This window comes from Peromyscus eremicus, chromosome 10 (assembly GCF_949786415.1).
Source record: "Peromyscus eremicus chromosome 10, PerEre_H2_v1, whole genome shotgun sequence".
Taxonomy (NCBI): Eukaryota; Metazoa; Chordata; class Mammalia; order Rodentia; family Cricetidae; genus Peromyscus; species Peromyscus eremicus.
In genome coordinates this window covers 96297918-96312063 of record NC_081426.1, presented here as the reverse complement: position 1 = coordinate 96312063, position 14146 = coordinate 96297918, and the positions used below count along the sequence as shown (strand labels likewise).

Genomic DNA, 14146 nt, shown 5'->3' with positions numbered 1-14146 from the left:
TAATAACAAAATTACACAAAGTACTACGTATAGTATTTTGGAAAACATAAAAGCAAAGAATCTGCTTTTCAGTAGGGAGAAAAATACGAAGTACTAACTACTAACTTTTTTAGGTATCAGCTTGCCATCTCTTGTTTTGTAGACCATTAAGCTTAGGTTGTGTTTGTCTCTGGTGCCTCTGGCAGACTTCTCTTATAATGCACTAATCATGCCATCTCAAAGTGATGTACACAAACCCTCTACTAACTGAGAGAACTTGTGATTGCCATACAACACATTACCAAGGACATTGTATATAATTCTGTCTTCGGCAGCCCTAGTATTGGAATTACCTGTGTGCATCACTACACCCAGCATTGCTTTAGTTCTGCTTTTCACGTGGTATAAAGACAGGACAAAGGTCTCTCTGCCTCGTCTTTTGCCTCCATGAGCGGCCATTGCCACCACCTTTGCACTAGCCGTACCCGCGTTACCTTGGACCTGCTCCACTCATCTGCTCTCTCCCTGCCAGCGAAGACATGATCCTTTGGAGTTAGCAGAGAAGTAACAAATGTGGGTTACTTCCAAGTCCTGTTTAGATGGGAGAGTACTTTACCCAACTTTAAATAATAAAATATCCAGGCTGGACAGTGGTGACGCATGCCTTTAATCCCAGCACTCGGGAGGCAGAGCCAGGTGGAGCTCTTTGAAGGCCAGACTGGTCTACAGAGCAGGATCCAGGACAGGCACCAAAACTACACAGAGAAACCCTGTCCTGAAAAAATAAACAAAAATTCCGAACTGGAGCGTTCCCTTTTTAAATTTTTGAATTTAGTGTGTACATGTGTGTGAACACACACCATAGCGTTCTTAGGGGGCAGGGGACCAGTGTCAAGAGCACAACTTTCAGGAGCCAATTATCTACTCCTTATGCAGGTCCCAGGGATTGAACTCAGGCTGTCAGGCTTGGTGGTAAACATCTTAACATGCTGAGCCATCTTACTGGCCCAAGATTTGTATCTTTTTTTCTAAAAGGGTCTGAATGTTTAGTATGCAAGGTTCTCTTTGACTAGACTGCAACAAATGCCTGTCATTTTCTAAACTATTTCCAAATACCAAAGACAAAAGTAAATACGCTAATCTGGAAGGCACTTCTGGGAGCTACTATAAATTAGCCTCTGCTGTCTTTTCCAATGTTGCCCCTCCCACATAAAGTCAAATTTTCATTCAGCATTCAAATATCTTAAATTTTATTTTTGTTTGTTTTTGTTTTTTGATACAGGGTTTCTCTTGGTGACTAAGTTATTCATCAGTACAGTACAGATTTAGCGCACCGTGTTCAACCCCCAACATAACCAAAAACAGTATGTGCAGGCTGGTAAAATGGCTCAGTAATAAAATGTTTGCAATGCCGGGCGGTGGTGGCGCACGCCTTTAATCCCAGCACTCGGGAGGCAGAGCCAGGCGGATCTCTGTGAGTTCGAGGCCAGCCTGGACTACCAAGTGAGTTCCAGTAAAGGCGCAAAGCTACACAGAGAAACCCTGTCTCGAAAAACCAAAAAAAAAAAAAAAATGTTTGCAATGTAAATCTAAATGCCGGGTTGGGGATTTAGCTCAGTGGTAGAGCGCTTGCCTAGCAAGCGCAAGGCCCTGGGTTTGATCCTCAGCTCAAAAAAAAAAAAGTAAATCTAAATGCCTAAATACAACCCCTGGAACCTACGTAACAGTGGACAGAGAGAACTGACTCCACAGACTTGTCTTCTGACTTTCCACACATGCACTACAGCATGCATGCACATACATATACATGCCATGTAAACTTAAGACAGGGTTTCACTATGTATCCTAAGCTGGCCTGGAATTGAGACCTACTGGCCTCTGCCTTACCAGTCCTGGGAATAAAGGCATGTGCCACCATGCCCAGCAAAATAAAATCTTTTGGGAAAAAAACTATTTATGAATTTTCCTCAGCATTTGTCTACATAACTTGGGTTTTGTTGTGAATCTTTTGTTTTTTGAGACAGGGTCTCACTGTGTAGTCCTGGAATTCTGAGATCCACCTACCTCTGCCTCCCTGACCCACCATGCCCAGGCTATTCATTTTTTAAGAATTATGTGTGTTTTCCCTGCATGTTTACAAGTGCACCATGTGTCTACCTAATGCCTCCAGAAGTCAGAAAAATCAGAACCCCTGAACTAGTAACAGACGGTTGTGAGCCACCATGTGGGAATGTTGGGAACCAAACCTGGTCCTCTGCTAGAGTAGCAAGTACTCTAAACCACTAAGCCATCTCTCCAGCCTCAAAATTGTTGATTTTTGAGATAGGGTCTCATGTAGCCCAGGCTGGCCTTGAGGTGTAGAGCTGATAAGCCTAAACTACTCATCTTCCTGTTTCCCTCTCTCCAGTGTTAGAAGGAGAAGCATGAACCACCACTTTCAGTATTATTCCGTGCTGATAATCAAGTCCTGGGCCCAATGCAAGATAAGTAAGGACTCTCCAATTATATTAGTATTACTTTAAAAAAAATTTTTCTTCTGCAAAATTTTTATTCTAAAAATTGTTTTTGTATACTGTAAATTATTTTTGTATACTGTAATAACAAGAAAGAAACATCTACAGGGGCTAGAGAGATGGCTTGGTATTTAAGAGCACTTGTTGCTCTTGCAAGGACCTAGGTTCAGTTCCCAGCACCCACAAGATGGTTCACACACATCTGTAACTCCAGTTCCAGGGAATCTGGGGCACTCCCTTTAACTTCCACAGACACCAGACACATATGTGGTGTTTTTCCTTCTAGTTTGTATGTGCACAACTCACTTTCATTTAAATTTTAAACATACCTGTCATGTATCCATCACAAAGAAATCCGTGGGCTGTTTCTACTTTAAGTATTCAAGAGCATGCTTTTAAAATAAGGGATATAGGCTGGGGGAATACAGCTTAATCTGTTGCATTGTTCTCTAGCACAAGTGAAGCCCTGGGTTTGCCCCAACATCTCATAAAATGCAGCAAGGTAGTTGCAAGCCTGTAATCCCAGCACTCAGAATGGAAGCAAGAGGATCAGAAGCACAAGATCATCCTAAATAGCAAGCTCCAGAGTAACCTGAGATACATGAAACTGTCTCAAAAGATAATAAAATATAAAAACTATAAAATTCAAGTGTAGCTAGAGTTTTCCTGCCTGGCCCACGGTCAGGGCAAATCTCTCTCACCTGCCAGTCCCACAGCCTCTCAGACCGGAACAAGTAAACACAGAGACTTATATTGATTACAAACTGTATGGCCGTGGCAGGCTTCTTGTTAACTTTTCTTATAGCTTAAATTAATCCATTTCTATAAATCTATACCTTGCCACGTAGCTCGTGGCTTACCGGCATCTTCACATGCTGTTTCTCATCATGGTGGCTGGCAGTGTCTCTCTGACTCAGCCTTCCACTTCCCAGCTTTATTCTCCTCCCCTCTTGTCCCGCCTATACTTCCTGCCTAGCCAATGGCCAATCAGTGTTTTATTTATTGACCAATCAGAGCAACACATTTGCATACAGAACATCCCACAGCATTCAAGCTGGAAAAATAGCTTGCTATTCTTTGGAGGATGCAAGGTCAGTTCCCAGCCCCCACATCATGGGGCTGCTCACGGCTGCCTGTAACTACAGCTCCAGGGGATCCAGTGCCCTCTTCTGGCCTTGGTAAACAGAAGGCAGGTAGCATACATTCAAACACACTCCAAATATGGTCTTTCTGTTAAAATAAATAAAAGAATGTAAGCATCTGGGGAAAATGTGGCAGAAGCTACAGGCATGGACTAGAGTATGCAGGACTCCTCATGATTCAGTGTGCCCCCAACTCAATTTCTTCTACTACCATCAAGCACTACTTACTACCCTCTCCCTCAGCCAAGCCTACCTTCATGCTTCAACATTCTCTTATTACTACTCATTTCCTTGATTTAATGCCTACTTCTGTTTCTTCTACTTAATGACATCATTATATTCCAAAGTCCTCAAACTCCATGCTGTCAATCATACTGCTTCTGCCTAGGCCTAGTAACTGGCTTAGAAGCTAGAATCTTTTCCCTCTCTAATTCATTCTACAGACTTTTAATTACTTAAAACATACCGAATCTAGCAGAAGCCACATGCACCAAAATCTAGATCATTCCTCACCTAAATAGTGCCACTGTTGAGTCAAATTCTTGAGTCCAAGCGACCTCTAAAATAAACATCAGTCCTAGAGAAAGTTCTCTGGGCCAAAAATAGAAAAATCAAAGAGGGTATTTGAGATACCTAAAATCCAAATATCTATGAAGGTTTGAATACAAGAAAGCATAAACTGTTTATATTAAATGTATACAAGAGGCCAGTGTAGTGGTACACACCTTTAATCTCAGGAGACAGAGGCAAATGTATCTTTTAAGAGTTCGAGACCAGCCTGGCATGCATAATGACATGATACCTCAAAAAAGCACCAAAACAAAACAAAATACCTCCACTGGTAGGAACGTCTGTTAAGAAGAGTGGATATGTGACAGTCTACGTACATCAGGATACCTTGAAATTCATCCAAAAGACATGATCTAAATAAGTAAAAGATCTCAAAATAGAATCTAGAGCGGGTCCTATTACTGCTCCTTTGATTGGTTATTCCAGGCTTCCAAGTTCCCAGATCTTTTGCCTTTTAATCCCAATTTTCCATAAAATTATGGCTAACAGGAGCCAATAAGATGCTGGGCAGTGGTGGCACACGCCTTAAATCCCAACACTTGGGAGGACAGGAAGACTTCAAAGAAGCAATGTAAAGACGACGGTGGAAGTTCAAATGACATTAGACGAAGGGGCTGTGCTGCCACTGACCCAGAAACTATAAGCCCTGCAAACACTGATGCCGCTCAGAGCCCCAGAGGAGGCCATCAACAACTGCCAGATAAATTGATGGTTTTGTTCCTCAGAATTATGTTAATATGTGTCTTATTGAACAATCTCTGCAGCCACCAAATATAAACTTTTAAGAGATGTAAAAACCACTGGGCAGTGGTGGCAGACAGATGCCTTTAATCAGGAAGCAGTGGCAGGCAAATCTTTTGAGTTCAAGGCCTACCCGGTCTACAGAGCAAGTTCCAGGTCAGCCAGGACTACACAGAGAAACCCTGTCTCCAAAATGAATGAATGAATGAATGAATGAATGAATGAATAAAGTGAAACCACGAGGACATGCTGGTACATGGTTTTAATCCCAGCACTAGGGAGGCAAAGGCAAGTGGATTGGAACATGAAAATTATACAGTCTTATAATAAAAAAAAAACCCGGTGCCAGATATTCTAAAAGATGAGAGAGACAGAACAACCTCACCTTGCCAACTCCACAGCCAATCCTGTTTCCTCAGACTGAAAGCCTCCGAGTCCTCACCGGAATGTTTATCAGCTGAACTGCGGCTCAAAGCCTCAGGTTCCTGGTCCTCACGCCTTATATGTCTTTCTGCTTCCTGCCATCACTTCCTGGGATTAAAGGCATGTGTCCTTCCCAAGCAAGACATGAGATCTCAAGTGTTGGGATTAAAGATATATGCCACCACACCTGGCTCTGTTCCCAGTGTAGCCTTGAACTCACTTGATCTCTGCCCCCGGAGTGATAGGATTAAGGGTGTGTGCCAACACTGTCTGGCCTTTATGTCTAACCTAGTTAGTGGCTGGCTGTCTCTGATCCCCAGATAGGTTTACACAGATAGGGTACACAGTATATTGGGGGACACAATATATCACCACAGTGGATGGATGTAAATTCAAGGCCAGCCTGGTCTACACAGTGAGTTCCAGGACAGCAAGGGCTACACAGACATCCTATTTCAAAAAAAATAATTGTTTTGAAGCTGTAGATACCTCAATGGTTAAGAGCACATATAGTTTACAAACTCCAACTCCAGAGGATTCAACACCCTCTTTAGGCATCCAACAAAACTACATTCGACGCACAAACCTCCACACAAATATAAACATAGAATTAAAACTAAAAATATTTTTTAAAGTTTTGAAGTTTAAAAATATTTTGAAGTTAAAAATATTTCAACTTGGGGTGGTGGCATACACCTTTAATCCCAATATGAGGCAGGTGATTCTGAGTTCAAGGACAGCCTAGTGTACAGACCAAGGTTCAGGACAGCTAGGACTACGAAGTGAAATCCTGTTTAAAATTTAAAAAATAAAAAAAAGAAATAGCCAGGCGTTGGTGGCGCATGCCTTAAATCCCAGCACTTGGGAGGCAGAAGCAGGAGGATCTTTGTGAGTTCGAGGCCAGCCTGGTCTACAGAGTGAGATCCAGGAAAGACGCAAAGCTACACAGAGAAACCCTGTCTCGAAAAACCAAAAAAAAAAGTCAAGAGCTGGGCGGTGGCAGTGCACGCTGCTTGGGATGGTCTGTATGTCAAACTGCTCTGATGGGTCAATAAATAAAACACTGACTGGCCAGTGGCCAGGCAGGAAGTATAGGCAGGAAAAGGAGAGAGGAGAATTCTGGGAAATGGAAGGCTGAGGGAGACAATGCCAGCCGCTGCCATGACAAGCAGCATGTGAAGATGCTGGTAAGCCACAAGCCACGTGGCAAGGTATAGATTTATAGAAATGGATTAATTTAAGCTATAAGAACAGTTAGCAAGAAGCCTGCCATGGCCATACAGTTTGTAAGCAATATAAGTCTCTGTGTTTACTTGGTTGGGTCTGAGCGGCTGTGGGACTGGCGGGTGACAGAGATTTGTCCTGACTGTGGGCCAGGCAGGAAAACTCTAGCTACAGCACACCTTTAATCCCAGCACTCAGCAGGCAGAGGCAGGTGGATCCCTTTAAGTTCGAGGCAACCTGGTCTACAGAGTGAATTTCAGGACAGCCAGGACTGCTTCACAGAGAAACCCTGTCTCGAAAAACCGAAAAAGAAAGAAAGAAAGAAAGAAAGAAAGAAAGAAAGAAAGAAAGAAAGAAAGAAAGAAAGAAAGAAAATAAGAAAGAGAGAGAGGAGAGAGAAAGAGAGAGAGAAAGAAAGAAAGAGAGTGAGAAAGAAAGAGAAAAAGAAAGAGAGAAAGAGAGAAAGAAAGAAAGAGAAAGAAAGAGAGAAAGAGAGAAAGAAAGAAAAGAGAGAAAGAAAGAGAGAGAGAGAAAGAAAGAAAGAAAGAAAGAAAGAAAGAAAGAAAGAAAGAAAGAGAAAGGAGAGACACAGAGAGAGAGAGAAAGACAGAAAGAGAGAAAGAGAGAAAGACAGAAAGAGAGAGAGAGAGAAAGAAAGAAAAAAGGGAGGGAGGGAGGGAGGGAGGGAGGGAGGGAGGGAGGGAGGGAGGAAGGAAGGAAGGAAGGAAGGAAGGAAGGAAGGAAGGAAGGAAGGAAGGAGGCAAGCACAGTGGAATCCTAGCAGCCAAGGGGTAGAAGCAAGAGCATCAGAAGTTCATGACTTCTTCAACTACAAAGCAACTTCATGGCAGACATGAACTACACTAAGACCCTAATGAAAGAAAGCAGGGAGAGGCAGAGACAGTGAGTTCATAAAGGAATAAACCAGACATTATCCCACTACAGACTTATTATATCATCTTGAAATCTGGAAGTAACCAAGAAGGAAATAAAGAAATCAAACTTGAGTCTTAATGACCCAAAAGACTCCTCAAAGAACTTACCTACAGTGATATTTTAGGTTTGGGGTTGGAGAGATGGCTCAGAAGTTAAGAGCACTTGCTGCTCTCTCAGGACCTGGGTTCAGTTCTCACCACCACACACATCTCATGACTGCATGTAACCATTTTCAGAGAATCAGATCACCTCTTCAGACCTCGTGCACCTGTACCCAAGGGGTGCACATGTCTACATGCAGGCACACACACACACACATAAATCTTGAAGAAAAAAAGTAATAAAGTGGTTTAACAAATTTTCAAACTAAACCGGGCAGTGGTGGTTCAGCACTAGGAGGCAGAGGCAGGTGGGTCTCTGTGAGTTCGAGGCCAGCCTGGTCTACACAGTGAGTTCCAGGACAGCCAGGACCATTACACAGAGAAACTTTGTCTCGAAAGAAAAAAAAAAAAAAAAAAAAAAAAGAGGGGGGGGGGCCTGAAGAGATGGCTCAGCGGTTAGGAGCACTGGCTTCTCTTCAGAGGTCCTGGGTTCGGTTCCCAGCAACAACATGGTGGTTCACAACCATCCACAGTTCGATCTGGTGCCCTCTTCTACCCTATAGGCATGTATGCGGACAAAATACTATACATATAATGAATAAATAAATATTTTTAAAAAACAATTACACAGGAGGCCACAGGCATGTACAGAACATCTTTCAAATGTTTTAAAGACTGAGCACCCAATCCTTCAGAAGAGACATTAACGTGCTAGCTTCACATCACTGATCTTATACACATTGAGTACATTCTACAAACTCCATAAAAATGCCATTCACATGAGGCCTGAGAAAAATCTAACTAAACACTACAGAATAAAAAAATGTTTTTCAAATGTCTGTCGTAAATCAAACAGTGAAGGGGAAGATGAATAGGAATCTCACTTATACAACTTAAGTAAAACACAGCTTTCTGAATAGATGAAGATAGGTTTCTTCTGAATCCCAGAATCTAATCAATATTTATATGTATAATTCAGCTACTATTTGGCTTAAAAGGGCTTACTGGGAAATGTTACCATTTTTACTATTTTCTACAGAGAAAATATTTTCCAGTTTCAAACAACAACAAGGCCAGGTGGTAGAGGTTCAAGCCTTTAATCCCAGCACTCAGGAGGCAGAGGCAGGTGGATCTCTGTGAGTTCCAGGCCAGCCTGGTCTACAGAGTGAGTTCCAGGACAAGCTCCAAAGCTACACAAAGAAACCCTACCACAAAAAAAAAGAAAAAGAAAAAGGAAGAAATGGGGAGCGGTGGGTGCTGCTGTGCTACTGTGGGGAAGGACTGTGCTGTGAGAGGGAGAAAAGCATGGGCAGCAACCTGCTGAAGAAACAAAGAAAAGAGACAGGAGACACAAACCCCCACTTCAGTGATAGAATCAATCTTTTCAATTTTCTTTCTAGAAACTTACAAATTCCAGCTCATATTTTTATAATAAAAAGATTATTTAAAAGAAAATGCAATTTACTGGCAAAATCGTAGAATGTGGGCTTTGGAGAGGCAGGGCATGGAAACAGCTTGGTCCCCAGAAGAAGGACTAGACAGCTACGATTTCCAACTTCACATTCAATGTTTCTGGTATGACTATAGACCTCTGTGAGGAAGGAGGCATTTCCCATGAAGAATACTGCCTCCCAGATACATTAAAAAATATATATACAATGTTAAAAAAATTTTTTTTTTTCATTTTTGTCAGATTCAGTTGAGTAAAACGATACCTAGGGCTCTAATTATTGGTCTCTCTCCAGATACCAATTTTTGTACCTTCGGGACTTACCCGCTCCAGGAGGAACGCATGTCCTACAGTAGGGACAAAGGGGATAACTGAATATAAATATAAGAAACAGGACATGGACTAGGATTTTGAGAAAATTTTACTCTGGATCACAAGCAGGCTCCGAACTCCCTGTCTCGGCCTCTCAAGTGCTGGTAAAACAGTACAGGCCTGTTGTTTGACACATGGATACACTAGGAATTTTGAACACGATACTTGTCTTATCCAAAACTACATAATACATCACCTGTGAAGGTTTTACATGCTTGTTTTAGAACCAATGGGAAATCATTTAAATGACAAATTACATTCCTAGAAAAAAAAAAAAAAAAAAACAAATTACTAAGAATCCAATTTTTATACACATCTCCAGAAACAGAAAATGTTAACAAGGGGAGTGGGCTAACAAAGAAGATTCTGCCAGGGACAAATGGGCAGTGATCTTCTTTATTTGTAATCTTATTCATTTTAAATTTTTAATTAATTTAGACAGATTCTCACTAGGTATGTAGCCCAGGCTGGCCTCCAATTTTTTGTTTGTTTGTTTTTTGGGTTTTTTGGTTTGTTTGTTTTCAAGATAGGGTTTCTCTGCGTAGCCCTGGCTATCCTGGAACTCACTCTGTAGCCCAGGCTGGCCTCAAACTCACAGAGATTCACCTGCCTCTGACTCCTAAGTGCTGGGATTAAAGGTGTACCAAATCTTAATCTTCCTATCTCAGCCTCTCAAATAATGAGAGATACTGGCATTCACCAGCACACTGAGCTTATTCTAATTTTAAATATAAAGAAAATTAACATTTCATGTAGCTATTACTCTGAGACACTGGTATATAACTGACAAACATTTTTATATAATCCCATCTATTTACCTTAAGAGATTCAAACGGTTTGCTTACAAAGTTTCTCCCATGTCAGAATGTATCACACATCTCGACTCCCTAATTAACACCAATTAGAAAAACACCCATGATTAGATCAAGTTCTTACTTTACATTTAACTGTCAAGTTTTTATTTTCCTGTAACATATCAAATGCCTTAAGAGAACCTGAATGGGACTTTTGGAGTTTTGTATTCAAATATAATTAAGAAAGAAAATTTCTCCATAGAGAGGGCCTGGGGGAGTGGCTAATTGCCACTATTGCATGGGTATCTTCCTTAGCCATAAAACAACCTCTTTCAAACTCTAGTAACTGTTTTAAGCCAGAACATATTCCAACCAAAATTTAATAGTACCTAACAGGAACACAATAAAGTAACCCAAAACATAATTTTATCCCCAACACTGATATACAGGAATCTAAATATATCCATGAAAACAAACTAAATACAAATACTTGGACATTAACCTGTCAACAAAAAATGAAGATGGGACAACCTCAACACACACACACACACACAGACACACAATAAACTTCCACTAACCATCTTCCAGGAAGTTCTGACTTCCATTATATTAGAACTTACAGACTGGCTTGGCGTTATACAAACTCGTAACCTCAGCACCTTCAGAGAACAGAAGACTGCCTGAGCTCAGAAGCTTGAGACAAGCATTGAGAATTTATAGTTCTGGTAAGAATTTGTTTATCATATAGTACCAGGATCATACAAAATGTCTTAAATTAAAAAGGAGAGAGATTAAATTAAGGCCTACTACAGTCTCTTCCGGAGCTGCTACCAAGTCTCTCTTAAGTCTGCCTGCTCTTCTGAGTCAGTCTTTTCTTTTTCTTCTACCTTCTTCAAAAACCTGGGCATACTTTCATGACGCTTTTTCTAAAATCTCCACTTCTGCTTTGTAGCTGCTTGCTGAACATGCTGGAGCCTAACTCAAAAGGATGGCTCGTCCGATCTTCATGTCTGCCTATTCCACCAGCTGCCAAGATCTACAGCTTGCTTGCTCTTTTGTTTTCACTTAAATGCTTAAAAAGAAAAAGAAAGGAAGGTATATTATTTTTACAACTTTTCAATCTGTAGTTTAGGGACAAAACATTTTAGCAAAAATGGTAAATATTTTTACATGTGCCATAACACCTATGTGGAAGAAATAGCTCTGAGGTCTGAAATTCTCTGATATTTGGAACAGGGTAGGACAGAGTCTTGAGTATGAAAGACATACTGTCTTTCAAATACAAAGCTCGATGCAAGCTGCCTAAATAACCTTTTTAAAAAGATCATTTAAGATGAAAACAAAGTATTTATTCATGTTATTATAGGGGTAAAGAAAACGAAAGCAAAGGTCTTTAAAGATTAGCTCAAGTAAGTAAAAGTAGAATTAGAAAATCCTTCTCTCCCTAGATAAATAAAAGCAGCTTACTACTGCACCAGTGTGTATTTTCAAGCAAATACAGAAGAAAAACTCATTAGCTCTTTAAAAAATACACACATTTAATGTTGGTCTGTTTTAATTCTAAGTAAAGCAATTTCAAAAATACAAACTGAACATCAGAGCCATGTGAACCACCATGATAAAAGAAAACAGACATTCACAATAATTACGTCTAAAGACAGTTCAGCTTGATAAATTGTCTTCTGAGTATCTCAAAGAGCTACTAAAAATACTGCTGGTGTTCAATTAGAATTAAAGGATTTTGGAGAAATGAAATATGATACAGCTAAGAGTGAAAAAAGATACACGGGAATTACATTTTGCATTACCCCTAGATATAAACAAACATTCAAAAATCAACACAATCTCTGTGTGTTATTCAAAATATTGCAGCTGCAGGAAAGGCAACTTTAAATTAATAGCTAGGGGAAATCAAGTTTTGGTGGAGGTGAACAGAAGTGACAGTTTGTAATTTGCACTTTGTAAAGCTCATTTATACCTGGGTCAACCAGGAACCAAATGCAGGACAATGAAGTTCTCTGCTTCTTTTGGCTATAATGTGACAAGAAAAGTCATCTTTTGAAGATGCTTAAAGAAATAAAGCATGTTTCTTTAAAAACAGTCAAATAATCAATTAATGGAATAAATAAGCACTAACCCACAGTTTTACCATTCCGTCATCAATACACTTCAAGATTTTTCATTTTGGCAGAAACTTCCCCAATTTTTTATCTAAAATCCACCAATGGTTTAAAAATTAAAATGAAGAGCTACCTAAACAATATTTTTCTGTTTACTCTTTGGCTAAGAAAGAAAACAAAACAAAACAAAACAAAAAGAAACAGAAGACAACTCTAACATGTGATAAAAGAAACTTTTTTTAACATGTAAAATAAAAATATCAATTTAAATCTTGGTACATTTTATAAAAACAAGAGGTAATGTTGTAATAAAACAGCAGTTAGCCTCAGCTAGCAACATACTGTTTGTTAACCCTGTGCAATAAAATACTTTGTTCATACTACGCTTATTCAAACATGACTAACAATTACTACAGACATTTCAGGAGTCTTCACCGGGCTCCTACAGACTTACTGTTAAAACTGAGACATTTACAATCATAATGTGCCACGATAAATTGAAAATGTCACTTCTAATAGGATAATGTAGATATCACTTGAATTTGTTTTAGGTATTTAACAGCTGAGTTACAAGGACTGAAAAGCATTCTAAAAGCCCATGAACACTGTTGTTCACACTCTTCTTCAGTACACACTAAACTTGTTTGACACATTTCTCTTCATACATAGCAAGCAACAGCACCCAATAAAAGCCTGAGAAGAAATGCTGCTGTGTAAATACTGCAACTATTCCTGAAGAAATAATTATGGGATATATACTCCAAAGCTGCCCATTCCCATAATTTGTATTGCATAGGTCACATAATCACACACACATATATACACATATGTGTGTATACATGTACATGCAAAGAATATATTAAACGACAATGAAGTCTAGTCACAGAGCAATTTACAGGCTCAATATATTTTTTACATTTTGCTTGAAAGAAATTTCATATGTTACAGTCTTTCAGTAGACATTATATACACTGCACTTTATGAAATCTACCAACATTTTGGTAACAAAACACACAATGTTTCTCCAAATACTTGTGCTATCTACATGATCTGTTTGCTCTGGTAATCACTAATCACAAAAATGGACTCAATGGAATAATTAGAAAAAGTATCTAACACCATGCATGGGTTTGAATCAGGTTTAATGTCCTATCCTAGAAACATTCTACAAATCTTAAGATTTAAAAAAATTAAGTCTCTCCTCTGATTTTTAAAAGATATCTTTTTATGACAACATCTGCAACATTGACAAGTACATGTTAAGGCTAGCATCATCTCCTTTGTGATTTTTTTTGTGTTTTCTGTTTGTTTGTTTTTTTTAAGAAAGATAATAAAACCCACACTTTTAGGGCTTTAAACTGTACCAAGAGAAAATGAGTGCAGTGAACATAATGTTCAGTCCTACAGTCAGGACGCAGTCGCTCCTTCCCATTCCACAAGGTACTGCACCTTCCCATCAAGCGTCACCCGGCGAGCCAAAACTCTGTATTTTTCACCACATGCTATTCTACCCGCAGCACCAAAATAACTAGTGATGGAGTTTTTCAGGTGATTGAGTTGCAGCTCCTGATCGGCTAAGTTATTCAGGATTTCTGTGTTAAGTTCTTCAAACTGGTATTCTTCTTTGCCTTCATCATCTTTTACAACTTCTGAGTTCTGAATCTGGAGTGCTCTTCTTGGAAGGCGACCTCTTCTTCTCCGCAGATGTGGTATTGCAGCAGGCCAAGCTCTTCCTGTGCGAGTTCTTTTTCTAGAGTCAGATAATCTAGGATAGGGAAAAG

The 14146-nt window shown here is 39.8% G+C and overlaps 1 protein-coding gene across 12 annotated transcripts in view; it reads right to left on the bottom strand.

The window, feature by feature from the left end:
- Mtf2 (metal response element binding transcription factor 2) overlaps positions 1–14146 on the bottom strand; it is a 57637-nt gene that overhangs the window by 4526 nt on the left and 38965 nt on the right. For 6 of the 12 annotated variants that reach the window (XR_009381682.1, XR_009381683.1, XR_009381681.1 and 3 more), the window contains 5 exons: positions 13815–14130; positions 12224–12276; positions 11053–11317; positions 10270–10338; positions 9648–9712 (listed from right to left, as the gene is read on the bottom strand). Coding sequence is in view for 3 of the 12 variants with exons in the window: in XM_059274936.1 (XP_059130919.1) it covers positions 12229–12276; positions 13815–14130 (364 nt within the window). In the remaining 9 variants the exon portion in view is untranslated. Of the gene's footprint in view, positions 1–9647; positions 9713–10269; positions 10339–11052; positions 11318–11763; positions 12277–13355; positions 14131–14146 lie in introns of those variants that run through there. The other 6 variants (XR_009381676.1, XR_009381679.1, XM_059274939.1 and 3 more) reach the window with 4 other exon arrangements.